The 22947-nt window shown below is 44.5% G+C and overlaps 1 protein-coding gene across 4 annotated transcripts in view; it reads right to left on the reverse strand.

Moving 5' to 3' along the window:
• The window catches only part of MYO5B (myosin VB), a 380074-nt gene that overhangs the window by 108697 nt on the left and 248430 nt on the right, over positions 1–22947 (reverse strand). For all 4 annotated transcript variants that reach the window (XM_017951725.3, XM_017951726.3, XM_009192713.4 and 1 more), the window contains exons 15-16: positions 12687–12839; positions 11697–11794 (exon numbers count right to left, since the gene is read on the reverse strand). In XM_017951725.3, coding sequence (XP_017807214.2) covers positions 11697–11794; positions 12687–12839 — 251 coding nt within the window. The remainder of the gene's footprint in view (positions 1–11696; positions 11795–12686; positions 12840–22947) is intronic.

The raw sequence follows: 22947 nt of genomic DNA on the forward strand, positions 1-22947 counted from the left end.
GTGTGTTGGACAGTGGGTGCAGGACAGTGGGTGCAGCCCACTAAGCGAGAGCCAAAGCAGGGCGAGGCATCACCTCACCCAGGAAGCGCAAAGGGGAAGGGAATTCCCTTTTCTAGCCAAGGGAAACCATGACACACAACACCTGGAAAATTGGGTCACTCCCACCCTAACACTGTGCTTTACCAAGGGTCTTAGCAAACGAAACACCAGGAGATTATATCCCATGCCTGGCTTGGAGGGTCCCACGCCCACAGAGCCTCCCTCATTGCTAGCATAGCAGTCTGAGATCTAACTGCAAGGTGGCAGCGAGGCTGGGGGAGGGATGCCCACCATTACCTGAGAAGGTAAACAAAGCAACAGGGAACCTTGAACTGGGTGGATCCCATTGCAGCTCAAGGAGGCCTGCCTGCCTCTGTAGACTCCACCTCTGGGGACAGGGCAAAGCCAAACAAAAGGCAGCAGAAACCTCTGCAGATTTAAATGACCCTGTCTGATAGCTTTGAAGAGAACAGTGGTTCTCCCAGCATGGAGTTTGAGATCTGAGAATGGACAGACTGCCTGCTCAAGTGGGTCCCTGACCCCTGAGTAGCCTAACTGGGAGACACCCCCCAGTAGGGGCAGACTGACACCTCACACCTCACATGGCAGGTACCCCTCTGACATGAAGCTTCTAGAGGAATGATCAGGCAGCAACATTAGCTGTTCAGCATTATTCACTCGTCTACAGCCTCTGCTGCTGACACCCAGGCAAACAGGGTCTGGAGTGGACCTCCAACAAACTCCAACAGACCTGCAGCTGAGGGTCCTGACTGTTAGAAGGAAAACTAACAAACAGACAGGACACCCACACCAAAACCCCAACTGTACATCACCATCAACAAAGACCAAAGGTAGATAAAACCACAAAGATGGGGAAAAAGCAGTGCAGAAAAGCTGAAAATTCTAAAAACCAGAGCGCCTCTCCCCCTCCAAAGGAACACAGCTCCTTGCCAGCAACGGAACAAAGCTGGATGGAGAATGACTTTGACGAGTTGAGAGAAGGCTTCAGACGATCAAATTTCTCCAAGCTAAAGGAGGAAGTTCAAACCCATCACAAAGAAGCTAAAAACCTCGAAAAAAGATTTGACGAATGGCTAACTAGAACAACCAAGGTAGAGAAGTCCTTAAATGATCTGACAGAGCTGAAAACCATGACACGAGAACTACGTGACAAATGCACAAGCTTCAGTAACTGACTTGATCAACTAGAAGAAAGGGTATCAGTGATTGAAAATCAAATGAATGAAATGAAGAGAGAAGTGTAGAGAAAAAAGAGTAAAAAGAAATGAACAAAGCCCCCAAGAAATATGGGATTACGTGAAAAGACCAAATCTACATCTGATTGGTGTACCTGAAAGTGATGGGGAGAATGGAACCAAGTTGGAAAACACTCTGCAGGATATTATTCAGGCGAACTTCCCCAACCTAGTAAGGCAGGCCAACATTCAAATTCAGGAAATACAGAGAATGCCATAAAGATACTCCTCGAGAAGAGCAACTCCAAGACACATAATTGTCAGACTCATCAAAGTTGAAATGATGGAAAAAATGTTAAGGGCAGCCAGAGAGAAAGGTCAGCTTACCTACAAAGGGAGCCAATCAGACTAACAGCAGATCTCTTGGCAGAAACTCTACAAGCCAGAAGAGGGTGGGGGCCAATATTCAACATTCTTAAAGAAAAGAATTTTAAACCCAGAATTTCATATCCAGCCAAACTAAGTTTCATAAGTGAAGGAGAAATAAAATATTTTACAGACAAGCAAATGCTTAGAGATTTTGTCACCACCAGGCCTGCCCTACAAGAGCTCCTGAAGGAAGCACTAAACATGGAAAGGAACAACAGGTACCAGTCACTGCAAAAACATGCCAAAATGTAAAGACCATCGAGGCTAGGAAGCAACTGCATCAACTAACGAGCAAAATAACCAGCTAACATCATAAGGACAGGATCAAGTTCACACATAACAATATTAACCTCAAATGTAAATGGGCTAAATGCTCCAATTAAAAGACACAAACTGGCAAATTGGATAAAGAGTCAAGACCCATCAGTTTGCTGTATTCAGGAGACCCATCTCACAAGCAGAGACACACATAGGCTCAAAATAAAGGGATAGAGGAAGATCTACCAAGCAAATGGAAAACAAAAAAAAAAAAGGCAAGGGTTACAATCGTAGTCTCTGATAAAACAGACTTTAAACCAACAAAGATCAAGAGAGACAAAGAAGGCCATGACATAATGGTAAAGGGATCAATTCAACAATAAGAGCTAACTATCCTAAATATATATGCACCCAATACAGGAGCACCCAGATTCATAAAGCAAGTCCTTAGAGACTTACAAAGAGACTTACACTCCCACACAATAATAATGGGAGACTTTAACACCCCACTGTCAACATTGGACAGAAAGTTAACCAGGATACTGATGAACTGAACTCAGCTCTGCACCAAGCAGACCTAATAGACATCTACAGAACTCTCCACCCAAAATCAACAGAATATACATTCTTCTCAGCACCACATTGCACTTGTTCCAAAATTGACCACATAGTTGGAAGTAAAGCACTCCTCAGCAAATGTACAAGAACAGAAATTATAACAAACTGTCTCTCAGACCACAGTGCAATCAAATTAGCACTCAGGATTAAGAAGCTCAATCAAAACCGCTCAACTACATGGAAACTGAACAACCTGCTCCTGAATGACTACTGGGTACATAACGAAATGAAGGCAGAAATAAAGATGTTCTTTGAAATCAATGAGAACAAAGATACAACATACCAGAATCTCTGGGACACATTTAAAGCTGTGTGTAGAGGGAAATTTACAGCACTAAATGGCCACAAGAGAAAGCAGGAAAGATCTAAAATGGACACCCTAACATCACAATTAAAAGAACTAGAGAAGCAAGAGCAAACAACATTCAAAAGCTAGCAGAAGGCAAGAAATAACTAAGATCGGAGAAGAACTGAAGGAGATAGAGACAAAAAAAAAAAAAAAAAAAAAAAACCATTCAATCAATCAATGAATCCAAGAGCTGGTTTTTTGAAAAGATCAACAAAATTGATAGACTGCTAGCAAAACTAATAAAGAAGAAAAGAGAGAAGAATCAAATAGACACAATAAAAAACAATAAAGGGGATATCACCACTGACTCCACAGAAATACAAACTACCATCAGAGAATACTATAAACACCTTTACGCAAATAAACTAGAAAACCTAGAAGAAATGGATAAATTCCTGGACATATACACTCTCCCAAGACTAAACAAGGAAGAAGTTGAATCCCTGAACAGACCAATAGCAGGCTCTGAAACTGAGGCAATAATGAATAGCCTACCAAGCAACAAAAGTACAGGACCAGACGAATTCACAGCTGAATTCTACCAGAGGCACAAGGAGGAGCTGGTACCATTCCTTCTGAAACTATTCCAATCAATAGAAAAAGACGGAATCCTCCCTAACTCATTTTATGAGGCCAGCATCATCCTGATACCAAAACCTGGCAGAGACACACACACAGAAAAGAGAATTTTAGACCAATATCTCTGATGAACATTGATGCAAAAATCCTCAATAAAATACTGGCAAACTGAATTCAGCAGCACATCAAAAAGCTTATCCACCATGATCAAGTGGGCTTCATACCTGGCATGCAAGGCTGGTTCAACACATGCAAATCAATAAACGTAATCCAGCATATAAACAGAACCAAAGACAAAAACCACATGATTATCTTAATAGATGCAGAAAAGGCCTTTAACAAAATTCAACAGCCCTTCATGCTAAAAAACTCTCAAAAAATTTGGTATTGATAGAACGTATCTCAAAATAATAAGAGCTATTTATGACAAACCCACAGCCAGTATCATCCTGAATGGGCAAAAACTAGAAGCATTCCCTTTGAAAACGGGCATAAGACAGGGATGCCCTCTCTCACCACTTCTATTCAACATAGTGTCAGAAATTCTGGCCAGGGCAATCAGGCAAGAGAAAGAAATAAAGGGTATTCAATTAGGAAAAGAGGAAGTCAAATAGTCCCTGTTTGCAGATGACATGATTGTATATCTAGAAAACCCCATCATCTCAGCCCAAAATCTCCTTAAGCTGATAAGCAACTTCAGCAAAGTCTCAGGATACAAAATTGATCTGCAAAAATCACAAGCATTCTTATACACTAATAACAGACAAATGGATAGCCAAATCATGAGTGAACTCCCATTCACAATTGCTTCAAAGAGAATAAAATACCTAGGAATCCAACTTACAAGGGATGTGAAGGACCTCTTCAAGGAGAACTCCAAATCACTGTTCAGTGAAATAAAAGAGGACACAAACAAATGGAAGAACATTCCATGCTCATGGATCGGAATAATCAATTTTGTGAAAACGGCCATACTGCCCAAGGTAATTTATAGATTCAATGCCATCCCCATTAAGCTACCAATGACTTTCTTCACAGAGTTGGAAAAAAGTACTTTAAAGTTCATATGGAATCAAAAAGAGTCTGCATTGCCAAGACAATCCTAAGCCAAAAGAACAAAGCTGGAGGCATCACGCTACCTGACTTCAAACTATATTACAAGGCTACAGTAACCAAAACAGCATTGTACTGGTACCAAAACAGACATATAGACCAATGGAACAGAACAGAGCCTTCAGAAATAATACCATACATCTACAACCATCTGATCTTTGACAAACCTGACAAAAACAAGAAATAGGGAAAGGATTTTCTATTTAATAAATGGTGCTGTGAAAACTGGCTAGCCATAAGTAGAAAGCTGAAACTGGATGCCTTCCTTACACCTTATACAAAAATTAATTCAAGATGGATTAAAGACTTAAATGTTAGACCTAAAACCATAAAAACCCTAGAGGAAAACCTAGGCAATACCATTCAGGACATAGGCATGGGCAAGGACTTCATGTCTAAAACATCAAAAGCAATGGCAACAAAAGCCAAAATTGGCAAATGGGATCTCATTAAACTAAAGAGCTTCTGCACAGCAAAAGAAACTACCATCAGAGTGAACAAGCAACCTACAGAATGGGAGAAAATTTTTGTAATCTACTCATCTCTCAAAGGGCTAATATCCATAATCTACAAAGAACTCAAACAAATTTACAAGAAAAAAACAAACAACCCCATCAAAAAGTGGGCAAAGGATATGAACAGACACTTCTCAAAAGAAGACATTTATGCAGCCAACAGACACACGAAAAAATCCTCATCATCACTGGCCATCAGAGAAATGCAAATCAAAACCACAATGAGATACCATCTCACACCAGTTAGAATGGCAATCATTAAAAAGTCAGGAAACAACAGATGCTGGAGAGGATGTGGAGAAATAGGAACACTTTTACACTGTTGGTGGGACTGTAAACTGGTTCAACCATTGTGGAAGATAGTGTGGCAATTCCTCAAGGATCTGGTACTAGAAATACCATTTGACTCAGCCATCCCATTACTGGGTATACACCCCAAGGATTATAAATCATGCTGCTATAAATACAGAAGCACACATATGTTTACTGCGGCACTATTCACAATAGCAAAGACTTGGAACCAACCCACATGTCCACCAGTGACAGACTGGATTAAGAAAATGTGGCACATATATACCATGGAATACTATGCAGCCATAAAAAAGGATGAGTTCATGTCATTTGTAGGGACATGGATGCAGCTAGAAACCATCATTCTCAGTAAACTATAGCAAGAACAGAAAACCAAACACCACATGTTCTCACTCATAGGTGGGAATTGAGCAATGAGAACACTTGGACACAGGAAGGGGAACATCACACACCGGGGCCTGTTGTGCAGTACAGGGAGCGGGAAGGGATAGCATTAGGAGATATACCTAATGTAAATGACGAGTTAATGGGTGCAGCACATATATGTATACATATGTAACAACCCTGCACGTTGTGCACATGTACCCTAGAACATAAAGCATAATTTAAAAAAAATTGCTGAACGAAGCCAGAGCAATTGTCTGAGGTTGTTAAACACAGATTATAAAAACTAATAAGAAGGGCCGGGCGCAGTGGCTCATGCCTGTAATCCCAGCACTTTGGGATGCCAAGGTGGGCAGATCATGAGGTCAGGAGATCGAGACCATCTTGGCTAACATGGTGCAACTCCGTCTCTACTCAAAATATAAAAAAATTAGCCAGGTGTGGGGGCGGGCGCCTGTAGTCCCAGCTACTCGGGAGGCTGAGGCAGGAGAACAGAGTGAACCCGGGAGACAGAGGTTGCACTGAGCCAAGATGGTGCCACTGCACTCCAGCCTGGGTGACAGAGTGAGACTCCATCTTGAAAACAACAACAACAACAACAACAACAAAAAACTAATAAGAGAAAGAGAGAAGCCAGAGAGCAAGACCTCACCGTTTTCTAGGGTAAGCAGGGAGTCTTCAGTGAGAAATAATTAAGGCAACCTAGAATTACATCACTGTTTTTAATTTCTAAGATTACTGCCCCACTCCATGAGAAGGGATGAGGAACAAATGCTCCCTTTCCTTCTGACTGTCCTGCAGCTCAGCTGGAGCCAAGAGCCATGTTCCTTTTCCTCCTTTTACTCTGGGACATGGTGCTTGATAGATGGTGTCCTGGGGTCGCCTGGGCTCAGTGGGCACTTGGCACTGGAAAACAGTGGGCATTTTCCAAGCAACTGATAACTGCAAGATGCCACCTCACCCCAGGCAACACTCTGCATTGCACATCAGCCCTGGGTCTCATCCCATGAGACACCCACGCTCTCCCCTCCAGGCTGTGCTCACTGTGGCTTTGTTGCTCCCCTCTGCCCTCCTGGGCCCCACCTTCTTTCCACACCCGACCCCTCCAACTCCAAAAGTCCGTGGCACTGAGTACGTGAGGCACAATGGAGCATCGATTTACACAGCTCTGAACAAAACAGTTCCTTCAGAAGACTTCATCTTTTTAACTACAGCACAATCCCCTTAGTGCAAGGGTCTTACAGGACAGCAGGGAATATGTGCTGAGCACTTCAATGTCTGCCCATCCTCTTGCTCCCATGCCCCCTGTGGTTGCTTTGCCACAAGAGGAAGCACAGTTCCAGGATCCAAGGGGGTCTTCATCACCAGAGGCGGCAATGACCAGAGTCATAAGCAGCTGCTTGGCTGCCCATGACTGCGAGTGATCAGAAGCCTTTGGACTGCAGGCTCCTCTGCTCACAGGCTCTCACTGCTAAAGCTGTCAGCTGGGCCCTGCATCATGAAGGCAGAGCAGACACCCCTGTGCTTTGGAAAAGGCATCCTGTGGTCTGCAGACCACCTCCTCAGGTGCTCTGGCCCTGCCCACAGCAGCCGTGTTCCCCAGGTCAGCCACCAGCTTCTTTCCTCTGCTCAGCATGACCAGAGGGTCAAGTTCAGTGCATTGCACACACCGGGGATGGCAGCGTGCTCAGGAGCATCTGGGACCCTTAGGTCTCACGTGAGCTATGGAATCAGCTGGGGGTCCCTTCTTCTTCCAGGACCTCCTACTGTTTCCTCATGGTATTAATAAAGTGAGCAGAAGCTCATTGAGAACCCCATCGTTCCTTAAAAGTACTGCTCCTCCTCCCCATCTGTCCCTTCCCAGTTTCTGCTCTGGTATCCCCACATCATGCTTCTTGACCTCCAGCATCCCAGTTCTGTCCTGTCGAAGGGCCAGGCAATGGCTCACTGAGTGCTGGTCCTCCCCACCCCCCACAGCCCAGCATGAGTTCTTGAGGGCAGGGTTGTGGGCCTCGGTTTTCTCTTGGAGTCCCCACACATCGTGCCTAAAGCTGGTGGCCAGAAGGCACCTGGCACAGAGTTTTTGAACTCAGCCTTAACATTCTTCCCTCTTCATGACCAGCTCAGCAAATCCCCTCCCTTCCCCACACCTGTTCTGTCCTCCTGTGACGGCAACACTGCTTTCCCCTGTGGTCTGGGACAAAGAACTCTGTGTGGCCTCGGCTCTGCCACTGACAGCTAGTTGTTACTTGGGGCAGGACAGTCTCCCTGTACCTCACTTTCCTCATTTACTCAGTGAGAACTCAACATATCTGCCGAACCATAAAGCAGTGGTGGCTGTAATGACTATGTTACCAAAAAAAAAAAAAAAAAAAAAAAAAAGAATGCTTTTAGAAAAAGCTAACAGACACTATACAAAGAAGATATTGCCATCATCTTTCCCTGTTCACATACCCCAAGGGGATATGTGAGGCCAGCTGGCCTTCTGTACTTTCTCTCCCCAACAGTAAAGAAAATCCACCGTCAAATGCATCTCTCAATCCGCCTCACTGCATTCACTATTAGATGACTGGGAATGGAAAACCAGCCCTCCTTCTATTAAATCTTGGAGGACCATAGCAAGGACAACTAACATAGAAGAATCACCAAAGATATAGAAGGTCACAGTGCTGAAACTGAAGTTCATGCTTTCCTCTCCCAATAGGATTAGCACACCCTGGAGCCTGCTGGATGTAAAGAATCCCACGGTGTTAGAACCGGGTCCTACCTCCACAATCGCCCACCATGGAATCGATTTCTCCATGGGCTGCAAGCTCCCTACCTGCTTCCCCAGGCTCAGCAGCCTCCTGCAGCCACAACTCAGAACTCCGAGACTCTGAGACCTGGACTGGCCTTCAGAAAACCAGTGACCAGGCCCTCCACTAAGCGTTCCCAGGTTATGACACCTGCCCCAGGCCACTGCTGCTTTAGATACTTCATCTCTCTCTTGCCTCTGCCCTGTCAGCACTTTCACAGAGCCACTGACAGCCACTTCTGTGGCATGGCCAGTTACTCGTGACAGACAATTCCTTAAGCATGGGGGACATGTCTTATTGTCATTCCACCTGTTCTAGCCCAGTGCCTAGTAAGAGGTATGATAGATGTTTCTTGAATGAAGAAAGCAGAAGAAAAAGACTTTTGTAGAGGCCATGCTATCAAAGCATTTAATGTGGGACAGGAGTTCTCAACTGGAGGCGATTTTGTTCCCAAGGGAACGTTTGGCAATGTCTAAAAACATTTTTAGCTGTCACAATGGTGGGATGCTTGTAGCATCTAGTGAGTAGAGGCCAAGGATGCTTCCCAACATCCTGTGATGCACAGGACAGCACCCCTTGCCCCAGCAAAGACTTCTCTGACCCAATATGTCAATGCTGCTGAGGCTGAGCAACTCTGATTCCAGGAAATGGGTGGAGAGACACAGAAACTTCCTTCTAGGATGATGTAACTAATAACTGTCATCATATACACTTTTATACTCTCATGAGTAATTCCTATTCAGATTCTTTCATCAGGGTATTTTTATTTATTTATTTATTTATTTTTTGAGAGGTAGTCTTGCTCTGTCACCCAGACTGGAGTGCAGTGATACAATCATAGCTCACTGCAGCCTCACACTCCTGGGCTCAAGCAATTCTCCTGCCTCAGCCTCTGGAGTAGCTGGGATTATAGGCATGGACCACCAGGCCCAGCTAATTTTAAAATTTTTTGTAGAGGTTGGGTCTCGCTATATTGCCCAGGCCACTCTCAAACTCCTTGCCTCAAGTGATCCTCCTGCCTTGGCCTCTCAAAGCACTGCCATTCCAGGCATGAGCCACCACACCAGGCCCTCACCAAAATTAACAGGTAAGGAAATGAGACACAGAGAGTAAAAGACTAGCTTGCGATTGGCCAAATCAGCAGTGAGCTCAAACTAGAATCCAGGTTTCATGACATGGTCAGTATTCCTCCCACCTTCTCTTTGTATTGGGAGAAAGATTTTGGTTCTGAAGGAAAGGGCGGGTCTTAGAAAAATGGGACCTCAGGCCTAGAAAGTCCCTAGTGTCTTCTCTCATTTGAGAGGGGAGACCCAGCAGAGTATCTGTCCCACAGCAGGGCCACGCTCTGATGAGGGAAGGGCCCAAGGCCACAGCTGGTCTGGCCCAGCTGGTATAGGGCCCTCATCTCCTCTCCCCTGGACCCTGCACACCACTCTGCCCTTCACACAGAATCTGAGTCTTTCACACACTCTCCGCTTCTAACAGCCTCTTCTCTTCTGGAGTCTGCCAGTAAACAGAGCCACCCGGGGGAATTCCTAAGCACGTCTCGGAGACTTGGAGGAAGGGAAGAGCAAGCAAGCAGCACACTGCAAAGAAAACTGGTAACATTCTGTCTCCTTAACCTTTTCCACACAGAGCCCATCTGAAAGGAAGCCAAGCTTTATTAAATGACAGGAGTGTAGAAGGCAGTTCAGATATTCAGTCTGAGAGTTAAAATTGCCAAAGTAAGTTATTTCAAGAAAGAAATTATACTAGGCCTGAAACAGAAATCATGGGGGAGGGAAGATGGGAATAAGGTGCTTAAAAAGTTTAAAAATACATCTCCTCTGGCCAGGGGGAACAGCATGAGTGAAGGCCCAGAGTAATAGCAGAAGAGGCTGCAGAGCTGAGTAAGAGGCTGTTTTTTAAAGGTTTAAGGTAGTATATCAGGCAAGAAAAGAGGATCTGGAACAAGGTGAATAAGGAAGAGAAAAGGGAGACCAGGGTGAAGAACTTGCATGGAGACTTCATGGGACTTTGACATCTGTTAGACTGGGAAGTGAAGGAGACGAAAGAATCAAGGGTTAAACCATGCGGTATGGTGGCCACTAGCACCGCTGGGTATCCAAAATTAATTAAAATGAAATAAAATTCAGAATTCAGTTCCTCACTCCCACTAGGCATGTTTCAAGCACTCAATAGCCACATGTGACAAGCGGCTCCCACGCTGGATAAGGCAGATGACAGCACATACCCATCATCACAGGGACTCCCCCTGCACAGCAGGTTAGAGAGACTCTCAGGCTTCTAGTCTGGGAGATCAGGCCTGGTGGGTGGAGGAGATATCAGGAAATGTTATGCCTCTTACAACAACAGAGACCAATGAAAGAGGAACCATTCTTCGGGGGTGGCAGGAGATGAAGAGTGTGGTCTCAGACATGCTGAAGGCAAGGTGGATAACGAAGCTGTAGTAGGCTTGCACAAACACTTGTCTGGAATTTAGTAGAAACCAAGATGTACAAAGATCATTGAGAGTTCTACAGATTAGGGTGAGGTCAGCCACAGGAGCATGGACAGAACTGGAACAAAGTTTCAAGGTCAAGGTAGAAGCAAAAGTTGGATCAGAGTAGGTTGAAGAGTGAGGAAAAGGGGAGCAAACGTGGATAATTCTGGAAGCTCAGCAGCAGAGGGTAATGTGAGAAGCAGCACCATGTTCATGTTCTGTTGTTCGACACATAATGTGAAGTCTTGATTCTTCAACACAAGAAAAGCCTTTCCTGACCACTCCAGCAACCTTTCCAAGTCTGAATTTAACACTTGCCATGAGATGTACTCATGGCTACATTTAACATTCTCTATTTGATTCAAGTATGCACATTCCTGACCACCACTGTAAGCTGCATGGGCTTGGGGAACTCCATTTTTTCTCTTGAGACCTCCTGGACAGCAGACAGGTGGCACTCAGCAAGTGTCTGTCAGCCTGTCTGCTGCATGTAAGCTGTCTGGGGAGTGTAAGTCCAGTTAGTCATCATGCTGAAGGCCACAGATCCCCAGGCAAGGCCTGGCCCACCCTGTTCCACCTGAACCTCTAAGGCTGGGCTGGACAGGCCAATGCCCAGCAGGCACTTACTGAAAGGGGAGCTTCTCATCATTGGGCTTGATGCAGCGGACGTAGTGAGGGGTCGTGGCATTCAGGGTCTCCATGAGCAGATGCAGGGAGGTACGGAACTAGAGAGACAAAAGCCAATGCTTGGTTATTTTTAACAAGTTGTCGATGTATGAGAAAGAAAAACTCATATATGGGTGGTGGTAGTTATTGTTACTATTATATTATTAATCCAGAAGGATGGAAGAAATTTCAGAGACCTGGGGTAAGATTCCAGCTCTGATGCTGCTATCTTGGCTGTGACCAAAATCAAGTCCTTCCTATTTAAGTGTTCCTCAAATTACATGGGGAAGAGACTGTCCCCTAATGTGCCTAACTCCCTGTGCTGTGGATCAAATAAGATGAAAGGTGGGCAAATACCATATGAAAGACTTGCTCACTGTGCACTGGAAGCCTGTTCTTCCTAAACCTGAGGGCCTGGGGCCCTGACACCCGATGCCCAGGCATCCTGGAAATAATTTGTTACACTAAATGTCCAGAATGGCAAATTCATAGGAATAAATGTTAGGTGGTGGCTGCCAGGGACTTGGCAAGCATTCTCTTCTCTCCAGAGACATACTGGGCAGAACAGCCACAGAGACCCCACAGCAGGAGAAGTTGCTTTTGGTCTCCTGATCCACAGCTTCCTTAAGCCTCCTCTCTAACCTATACATTCCAGGCCCTCCTGTCTCCCACACTGGGTGTCTGTGGCCCTGCGGCACAGCCCCACCACAGGCGTTAACACACTTATGGAAGCTACGGTCGGCCCCTTCCCTCCTCCCTCTGTTAGTTCCCTGTGGTGAAGGTTTTGGAGTTTCTTTCTTCTAAGGACACAAGATTGAGCTGGGTGGCTGAGGCTACTGACGTCAAGGCTGCTGTGATGGCCTCCCTCTCATCCTGCCGCCATCCTTCATCTACAGAGAGGCCAGCCCTGCAATGTGCACCTGGGCCCAGAGCTCTTGGTCCAGGGCTGACCTGGTGGCCAACGGTTTTCTTGTGCTCCTTGTTGGAGGCTTTCATGGGGGGTCTGGCAGAACGGACGCTGATCTTCGAAGATGACCCCTTCCCAGAGGTGGTGGCAGGAACAGGGTCCTTGTCATCATGAAACAAGTCAGCCACTAGTGGGAACTAGAAACAATCACAGAAAGAATGATGAAAATGAGATCTCCTGAACCTTACATGTTTCCTCTCAAAGCTGCTTTTCAATATATACCTGAGAACTGAAAACACACGTCCACCCCAAAACCCACACACCAACGTGCACAGCAGCATTACGCTCAAGAGCCACAAAGTAGGAACAACCCAAATATCAACTGACCAATGGATAAACAAATGTGGGACCTCCACACAATGGATTATTCGACATTATGAATGCATTCCACAATATAAAGAAATGACCTCCTGATCCATGCCATAACATGGACACACCTCGAAAAAATTACACCAAGTTAAGGAAGCCAGACACAAATGATCGTATAGTGTGTGATTCCATTTACATGAAATATCCAGGGAATAGAAAGTAGGTTACCGGTTGCCAGGGCTTGGGGGAGAAAGAGGAAGAGGAAGGAGAAGAAGGGAAGAAAGGGAGTGCCTGCTAAGGGGACAGGATTTCTTTACGGAGTAATAAAGATATTCCCAGACTTATAGTGGTGGTGACTGCATAAATTGGTGAACATACTGAAACACAGTAATTGTGTGCTTCAAAAGGGTGAATTTTATAATGTATGAATGACAATTCAATTTTTAAATGGTAGGAAAAAAGTAGCTTTTCCATACAATCTTACTCAATCTTCGCCTACAAAGATGGGCAGAACTTCATTTCCTTGTGGTGTGGTAGGAGGTGGCTACACTTTAATACACCTATGTTTAAGCTCTATTTTTCTACATTGTTGCATCTTGTCAAGTTAACTTCCCTGATACCTGTTTTCTCATCAGAATAGGGATAAGCCTATGCCTGTTACCTGGGGTTGTTATGAGTACTAAATAAGAGGTTAGTATCTTCATCTGTAACAAGGTGAAGATGCAGGCCTTGAATGAGGCGCTGGTGACAGAGTCCCAGCCATCAAGATGTTCAATCTGACAGAAACAGTCCTGCCATCATCCCTTGGGGAAGTCAATGCTGGGGCTAGAATAAAGTATTACAAGGCTTTTACCACACTCCTGCAGGGGTGGGGGGAAAAGACGGGGGGGAAAGGTGGGGGGGAAAGGCGGCGGGGGAAAGGTGGGGGGGAAAGGCCAGGGGGAAAGGCGGGGGGAAAGGTGGGGGAAAGGCAGGGGGAAAGGAACACATAGGCCCCATTCACTAATCCCATTCGCTAACCACTTCCAATCTCAACAGAAGAGAGGCTAAATGCCAGTGCCTCAGATGCTAGGCTCTGCTTCTTCTTGCCTACCCTGCACCCTCTTTAACCCCCATTTAAATGCATGGCTCCCCTCTCCTGCCACTGTGTCTGAACTCCCTAGTCTAGTATCTGAGGGCTCCCTGATCGGATCCCACTCACCCCTCTCAGACAATACCTTGCAAAACCATCCAGCCAGTCACGTTGCTGTCCCACAGGCACAATGCTCACTACTCCTGCCTCTATACCTTTGCTTACTGTGCTATTCTTACCTGAAATACCCCCACTCCTTTCTCTTCTGTACTTATCCTGAGAGGCCCCTCTTTCAAGGTTGAGCCCTGTCCCTCCTGTGACCCTCTCCCAAAGCATCCATCGCTCCTATCTGTGTCTCCCACAGGCTCTGTGGTGCCCTGGGATGCCCCCCCAACCCCCTACCCCGAGGTCTGTGCTGAATCCTGAGCTCTACACTTGCTGAGACTTCCCTTCCTCCCAAGAACAAGGGCTGAGGAGAGAACTGAATGAGAGAATCCATGTAAGCATGTAGAATAGTGCCCAGCATGTAGGGCTCAGACATTATCTAGTTTTACTTTTACTAGGGGTTATATACATGAACAATCTTTTTTTTTTTTGAAACAGAGTCTTGCTCTGTTACCAGGCTGGAGTGCAGTGGCGCAACCTCCACTTGCTGAAAGCTCTGCCTCCCAGGTTCAAGCGATTCTCTTGCCTCAGCCTCCTGAGTAGCTGGGACTACAGGTGCACACCACCATGCCCAGCTAATTTTTGTATTTTTAGTAGAGACAGGGTTTCACCATGTTGGCCAGAATGCTCTCCATCTCTTGACCTCGTGATCCGCCCGCTTTGGCCTTCCAAAGTGCTGGGATTAAAGGCATGAGCCACCATGCCCGGCCTATGGTGATTTTCTAAACCACGTAAGTACTGATGCTTAAGAAATTGTATTTTTGATCTGAAGAAACAACATAGAATTTTAGATCTGGAACAACTGTAAAAGTCAACTTTCACCTCCATGTGGCAGTTGAGGATATAGACGACTGGTGAGAAGGAACCTACCGGAATCCTGCTCCAACCTCTGTTCCCTCCACCACCAAGCACAATGGCCAGCACCAGCTCTCAAAGGGCTGCTAGTCAAAGGCTGAGCCTGTGCTAGAACCTCGACCTCTGGATGCCCAGGTCAGAGCTTGTTTCAATACACAAATATAGCCTTGTCATTTAAACCCACAATATCGAGGAAGTAGAGATATAAAAGGGCTTCAGACATAGCCTTGACTTTTGAGGTACTTGCAATAACAATTAAATACATAAGATAACACTTCCATGAAACATTTCTCCAGCTGACATCATCTCCTGAGACTCGTAGGAGATTCAGGCTAAGGCAAGCTACCTACTGAAGAGGCAGCATCATCTTCAGGTCCCATACAGTAGTGACAGCTCATGCTCTGGTGATGCTCTGCACTGCCGAGACCTTCAATAAATTAAGCTCCACCCTAATGGAATATTTACTGAGCACTACAAAGGCTTTCATACCAAGAGTATCATGCCAAGAGCTTGGAAACAAAGAATCACGTAAGAATAGGTACAAAGTTCACAAAATAATTCACTATTCTAGGTGTATTCAAAAAGTCCTAGAAGCATATCAAAACATGGCAATGCATATGAGCTTTTTCACATTACAGTCTACGGTGGGCCCCGGCTCATCTCCCTCCTGCCGTCAGAGATACCTGACAGTACAGAGTCATGATGTCACATTAGCACATTACAATGTCTAGGCAGAGTAGCAAGATGGTGCTGGTGGCACACTAGAACTGTTCTCAGAACCTGTCAGATTCAGGTGACTTAGCGCACTCCAAGGCAGTTTCTGCAACCTTATTAGGTACCTTTGTGCTGGAGTTCCAGGGTGATATGACCAGGAGTATAAAACACATGATGACCATCCCATTCCCATGGGGCTTCTTGCAACCTGACCTCACTTAGGGCAGGCATAAGACCATTAGCAACTACCTAAGTCACGTCCAAGGAGAAACCGGAGAGATGCAGACACTTTGCTCAGTGAACCCCCCTCAGTCTGATGACTCTAGTATTTTTCACATATTAAAGTAACTCATATCACTTCTAAGCCTTTTGGATAAGATCAAGCATAAAGCAACTTGTATGAATTCCATGGATCCAAGGGTTTGTTTTCAGCAAGGCTTAAGCCTCACCTTATGCAGGAACACTTCACAATCGCAGTGGATCAGTATGAGTGTGCCCACCTGCACATACATACAAGGTTACAATGCCTAATGCTTAAAACAGCACCTAATGCTGGTGAAAATTATAGGCTACTCTTCTACATCAAGCATTTTAAACTAAAAACAAACAAAAAAATTAGTTCCTCTTACCTCATTCTTAGTTATTACAAAGTTCATACATTTCAGGAGTTTCAGTTTTAGAGTCAAGAGAAATTAACACAAGTCAGTGTTTTGTTTTGCACAGCACAGGAGCTAGTCTAATGGGTTATAAAGCAATGAAACAACCATGTACATGTGCACCTAGATGCACAACCATGCTGGAATCAACATGTGTCAGTTTCACTTTTCCCTTGCACTCCTCATTTCCCACAGACACAGCAACCATTAGAAGCATCCAATTTCCATTTTCCACCAGAGTGACTTACATGCAAATAAAAGTTACAGCTCCTTAGTTCCCTGACCTGGGTTCTAAGTTCAGTCTAAAAGCACCAACCAATGATCTTAAGGCCATCTCTGGTGAGCAGCTCAAGCCCATTCTCACTGCTGGCTATTCTGTGGCTACAATAGGCTGCTGACACCATGATTAGCATGAGAGAATGCTACCATATTCCTAAGCAAAGCACACCTCGAATCCCTGCCTCAGGGCATGGAAGGGATAATCCTATTTACAACATGCAGCGTCTAAACATCTCCATGGAAGGAGATAAAGAGACAAATCCCTGCTAAGGATACTGATGATACTGTTGTCAGGCAGGTACCCGGGAGGGTCCCCCAGTGAGATCACTAAGGATGCCCCCAAGTGTTAGCTGCCAACAGGTGACAACTCTGTTCCTATTCTCAGCATCTTTGAAATAAATCTTCCTCCTCTCTTCATGCATGGTATTTCAAAATCATAAATATTGTCTTTTTAGATGGCAAGGTAACTAGTAAGCTGTCAGAAATAAAAACACAATTTAAGATCCGTGGCTAAAATCCATATGCCAACATCATAAAAAAATGATACTTTTACTAGGTACTCAATTCCATGTGCAGTCAAAGAAGAGAAAGTAAATACTAAGTCACTGACTGTTAAGAAACTAGATTGACTAGTTTGTTCATTCATTCATTCATCCACGCATTAACCCATCAACACTTACTGACTCTCAAACATGCAACCAATGCTGTGCTAGGGACTGGCAACACAAAAGTGTTATAGAACAAGCCTAGCCTCTTCTATATCATGGAGCTTATGGTCTAGCATGGAAGTAGAATGCTAATGAAAATAACCCACAATTAAAATCATAATGACAAGAAGATGAATATTGTAAAGGAAATAAACAAAGATGCAACTGAATCGGGGGTCTGGGATGTGGGAAATGAAGAAAGGATTCTCTTAGGGAGGGAAGTCTGAACTGCAGGACACTGGATGGGGAGGACAGCACATTGTGGGGTGGAAGTAACGGCACCTATGAAGGAGCTTTGTGTATTCGGGGGGGTTAAGATAAAGCCGGTCAACCTATAATGTACACAGTGAGAAGGAAGTAAGAGGGACCAGCTCATGTAAGCCTCAGTTAAAAATTCTTATTTTTATCCTAAAAGCAATGGGAAGTCATTAAAGGGTTAAAATAACAGGGGCTAATATTTATTGAGCATGTTAACTATGCCTGACACACATGAACTCCTCCAAGCCTCCCAATGGTGTAAGCACCATTGCACTCTATTTTACAGATGAGAAACTGAGACTTAGGGCCCAAGATCACAGAGCTGTAAGTAGCAAAGTCAGGATGTGAACCCAGACAGCCTGGCTCCAGAGTCCAAGCAACAATACACCACAGAGAGTGGCATGACTAGAACCAGAGATGGCAGTTCTTTCTAAACAGATCCCTGGCTGTAGCATAAGGAAGAGCCCATTGCACGTGAAGCCCTGTCCTGGGTGCCTAGAGGAGTCAAGAGAGACCAGGGAGACCAGAAGAGCTTACAACCTAGCAGGGAGCTCAGAAGTAATGAGGTATAGCAGGAAGGGCATGGGACTGGGTCAGGAGACCTGAACTTTAGATATGACCCTGCAACTTGATAGCCGTGGGGCCTATGGCAAACTCTGAGGCTTACTAGATCTTAACTTGCTCATCTATAAAAATGGAAGAGCTGACCAGACGATTCCTTTAACTCACTCCCTGACCTGGACTCCTGCATTTTCTTATACTCGAACCACTCCATCCCCTGGCTTCTATCCACCAAGCACACAGCTATGTTCAAGCTTCTCTGCTGCTTCAAACCCCTCCCTGCTCAGCCTGTCTCTCCTCTCACTTTACCTCGAGCAAGGCGTCCACAGATGGACACCACCCTCCACACCGCTCCTCCTCAAACCTGCCTCCACCAGATGGCCTCCTCCCCGTGCTGCTGAAATGTGCCTTGAGAGCAACTCCAGTGCTCATCAAGTCCAATGGCTAGAAGAGGTGTGATTTCATTTTTGATCCTACTCGACCTCTTCAAAGCCCTCCACACCACTGGCCCTCGCCTCCTTATAAAGGTCCCTTCTTGAGACTTAGCAGTTCTGCTTCCTCCAATCTTCTCCCTGCCCAACTCCCTTCCCAGAACCTCCCATGGGGCTTTTTCCTGCACTTCCCTCCTTTGCATTGCCATTTTCCAGAGCCTCATCCTCACCACTTACCTCAGTCCCTGGGGACAGTCTCCCCCAGGCCATGGCTCCAACTATCCCTCCCAGATCCTGCCACTCCAGTCTGGATCTTTTCCCATTACTATGATCCACAATTCCAGCTCGCTCTTCTTCCCTCTAGGTGTTCCACTGGGAACTCCGAATTCAATACAGCCCAAACCACCTTTACCCACTGACTTCCTAGGTTTAGGCTAGGATCCTGCCCTCGCCCTACTTCCTATATTTCAATCAAGTACGCAGTCCTTTTTTTCATTAATGAAGAGTCTGCTGCTCCAGCTCAGGACTACCCAGCTCTCTCCTGGATCACTACAGTCACCAAAAGTGTGAGGGTGTACCTCCGGGCACGCCTTCACCCAAACACATTCCACCCAACAGCCAGAGTTTTCTCTGGATGCAAACCTTATCCAGCAGCCGCATGTTGAAGGCCCATTTGTTTGTCCTCACTGTCTATGACAGAAAGCCATAGATGAACAGTATTCAAGTGAACTAAACACTGACAGTGGCAGGAACAGAATGGGGGGAAGGAGGGGAGGAGGGGGCGAGGGGAGGAGAGGGGAGGAGAAGAGAGCCGGGCCTGGGGGCTCCATGGACCAGCGCCAGAGTGCCAAGACACAGGTAAGAAAGGACAAAGTGGCCCAGTCAGACTGGTGCTGAGAAAGTTCCATGGGGAAATAATGGAAGGCTAGAGGCAGGTTCACATTTTGAAGATGTCATTGTGATTTATGCCAATCTGTCATGGCAAAGCAAAACATTTAATAACCATATTAAATGATTCTAATTCATGTACTTTCTGAAGTGAATTTTCAAGATGTTTGAGACATGGGTAGAAGTTAACAATCTGCATAACTATACTACTGGATGGTGGGGAGGGGGTCAAATTTACAGAAATCATTCATAGTAGCTTTTACTGTGAAAAAATATATTAAGCCCTAAGGTCAGTAACAGGTACAGATTGAGTATCCCTTATTCAAAATGCCTGAGACCAGAAGTGTTTCAGATTTTGGAGAATTTACATTATACTTACTGGTTGAGCATCCCTAATCTGAATACCCAAAATCCAAAATACTCCAGTGAGCATTTCCTCCCATCCATGTACTAACCAGGCCCGACCCTGCTTAGCTTCCGAGATCAGACAAGACCAGGTACATTCAGGGTGGTATGGCCGTAGACATACCTCCTTTGAGTGTCATGTGGTGCTCAAAAAGTTTCAAATTTTAGAGCATTCTAGATTTGGGATGCTTGATGTGTATGAAAAAATCACACTAGGAACCTGGAAATCAGAATCACCAATAGGAGGATTTTAAGATTTCAGCCCCTTTCTCCTGCTTCCATTAGAAAGGCTATCTGTGCTTCTAGTTTTATACATTAAACAGGGAATTTGTAACTTAAGAACAGAAAGTAAAAATTGTCCAAGGCAGATTTGTACCTAAGCTGGCACCATGCTATAATCTGGATACAAATATAATCAAGGTTTAGTCTGAAGAGTTTGTATGTTATTTTAAAAGCTGGGTTTTCATTTAGGTTCCTGCTATTGAGACTGCATTTGGAAGTGGTAGAATCTGGGATTTAGAGGAAGATGACTGTGTTGGAATATTAGTTCTCAGAAGGAGGGGTAGTATGCTTCGTATTCTATTCAAAATTTGTTTTATAAACTCAATGAACATAGAGATCTAGTTTGATGACAGGACTGAAAGACTAAGAGATACCACGTTCAACGCTGGGCTGTAGACAACCGCAAAAGACCCAAGCAAGAAATACACATTACTGACCCCATCCACACCCATCCCTTAATAAGATTGGGCTAGGTAAAGACACCTCACCCGAGGAGTGTCCCAACTCTACACAAGCTCGGAGTCACAGTGAAAAGTAGTCACCAAGCTCTTACTTGACAAAGGACCCATACAAAGGATCACATTTCTGAGTGAAAGGGAGAAGTTTTTAAATTTTTATTTTTTAATTGACACATAGTAACTGTACATATATAGGGTACCTAGTAATGTTTTGACATATGTAGTGTATAGTGATCAGATCAGGGCAACTGACGAACTCCAATTATGTGTTTAGAGCTATTAAGCAGTCTGTTTGTAAGCTGACTGAGCAGTAAGAGAGCTGCCACAATTTACCTTAGGGCAGCCACCCGGGCATTTCTTACAATTTTCCCCCTTCAAACTCAAACGCTCAAGGAAGGACCTCCAGACAAACCAACACTTTCCTGTCACTTGTTTAAAACCTGTACATAGGGACTGGCTTTGGCATTCTCTGCTATTCATTTCTATATATAGATTTTAAAAGCCCGGGGCAAATCGAAAAGGGACTAAGAAGCATGAAAAGACTTTCTAAAGGCCATTTGGCAGTTTAGAAAAAGTCAATTACAGCTGACACATAGCTGTTACCTTGGAAATCACACCTACTCATTTGTGTGTATAAGAATATAAAAGATATTTCCTCTGAAACAGACACATAAAGCTAAAATAAGACTCAGTACAAGAGCAGTTTGATTGGGGTCTCTTCCCCAGAATCTTTTCTTTTTAAAAAAAATCTATGGCTGTAAACATAATAAACACATTTTCCTTTCAATCAATTCTTTTTACGTGACTAATGGTATCCTTTGGAGGGAAAAATCTCTGACATTTAGATGAATATTTTAAAAGGGTTTTAAATAGGCTTTGGAGGAAAAGTCTCAGTACTTCACTTTGTTTGGAAGACAAACATGGACTCTTCTGTATTATAAAGGAGACGATATTGTTTAGTCAACTAAAAAGTTATCCTACATCGTGTCCGGCTTGGTTTAAGTATTGCTAGAAGCTTTTCAAATACCAGCACATCTTAAACAGGAAGCACTCAAAGTACATTTGAGAACATTTTGTAGTATGTTTATTATCTCAAGCTCCTATATAGAAAATAAGTTTAAAAATTAAAAGTAAACGTAAGATTTTTAAAAAGCAAACTTATTTGGTCAAAACAAGGTATGTGTGTATAACTTTAAAAAAACATATCAGCATGGAAAGCAATGGATATGTGTGCTTGTCATTCCTTGACAAGCCAAAGTCAAGCCATAAGCAGCAGGAAGGAGAAGGGGAGTGAACACCTGGGCCTTGTCTGAGCTGTTCCTCTGCTGTAATTTGGGTACCAACAAGACCAAGGTTCAGTCCGGTGAATTTGTATTTTATTTTAAAATCTAGGTTTTAATTGTAGGTCTCTGTCACTGAGACTGCATTTGGAAGTGGCAGGATCTCTGAGATTCAGAGGGGGATGAGTTTGTTGGAATATTAATTCTGGGAAGGAGGTGTAGGGTTCATGAACTCAGGGTAGGTGACTTTGGGTCAAGGTGGCCTCTGGACCACATGCATCTCAAGATCCCTTATGCTGGGATAGAGTGGAAAGATGGCATCGGGATGCCTGCCCCATAGCCCAGAAACGCTGCCCAATACACCCTCACTGCCCAGCACATGCTGGCATAAACATGTGACCCACAGCTTGTCCCTCTGACCTATATGTAGTGGTGGTCAGGAATAGGAAATCTTCAGAGGAAAAACATTCTCCTTTTAAAGTGCTCTTTTTTTCCTGGTTGATAAATTATTCCTTTTCACAATAAATAAAAATTGGAAGGGAAAATCTCCATCCTTTAGTATTTAAAGCAAATGACTGTTAAAAACTTGAAGTCATGTTTTAAAGAGGCATTTCTTAAGTCTATTTATAGCTCTGATAGCTGAGAAAGCAATTAGCTACATTACAACTGCTCAGGCAATGGCACTGGCTTCACTAATTACATTCTCATTAACACCATGTTATTTCACTGCTCTTAGTGGGAGTTCTTCGAACATCCCTTTGGTTGGTAGAGTATATGGGTATCTTCTATCCCCTACTGCTTAATTATTCGTGACGACTTGTTAATTTCTTATCAAGGATGTCACCCGACGGAAAAAAAAAAAAGTCTCTCATAAAAGTACTTTAAGTAAAATTATGAATTTACAAACAGGATTTGAGATTTAGCT

This window comes from Papio anubis, chromosome 19 (genome assembly GCF_008728515.1).
Source record: "Papio anubis isolate 15944 chromosome 19, Panubis1.0, whole genome shotgun sequence".
Taxonomy (NCBI): Eukaryota; Metazoa; Chordata; class Mammalia; order Primates; family Cercopithecidae; genus Papio; species Papio anubis.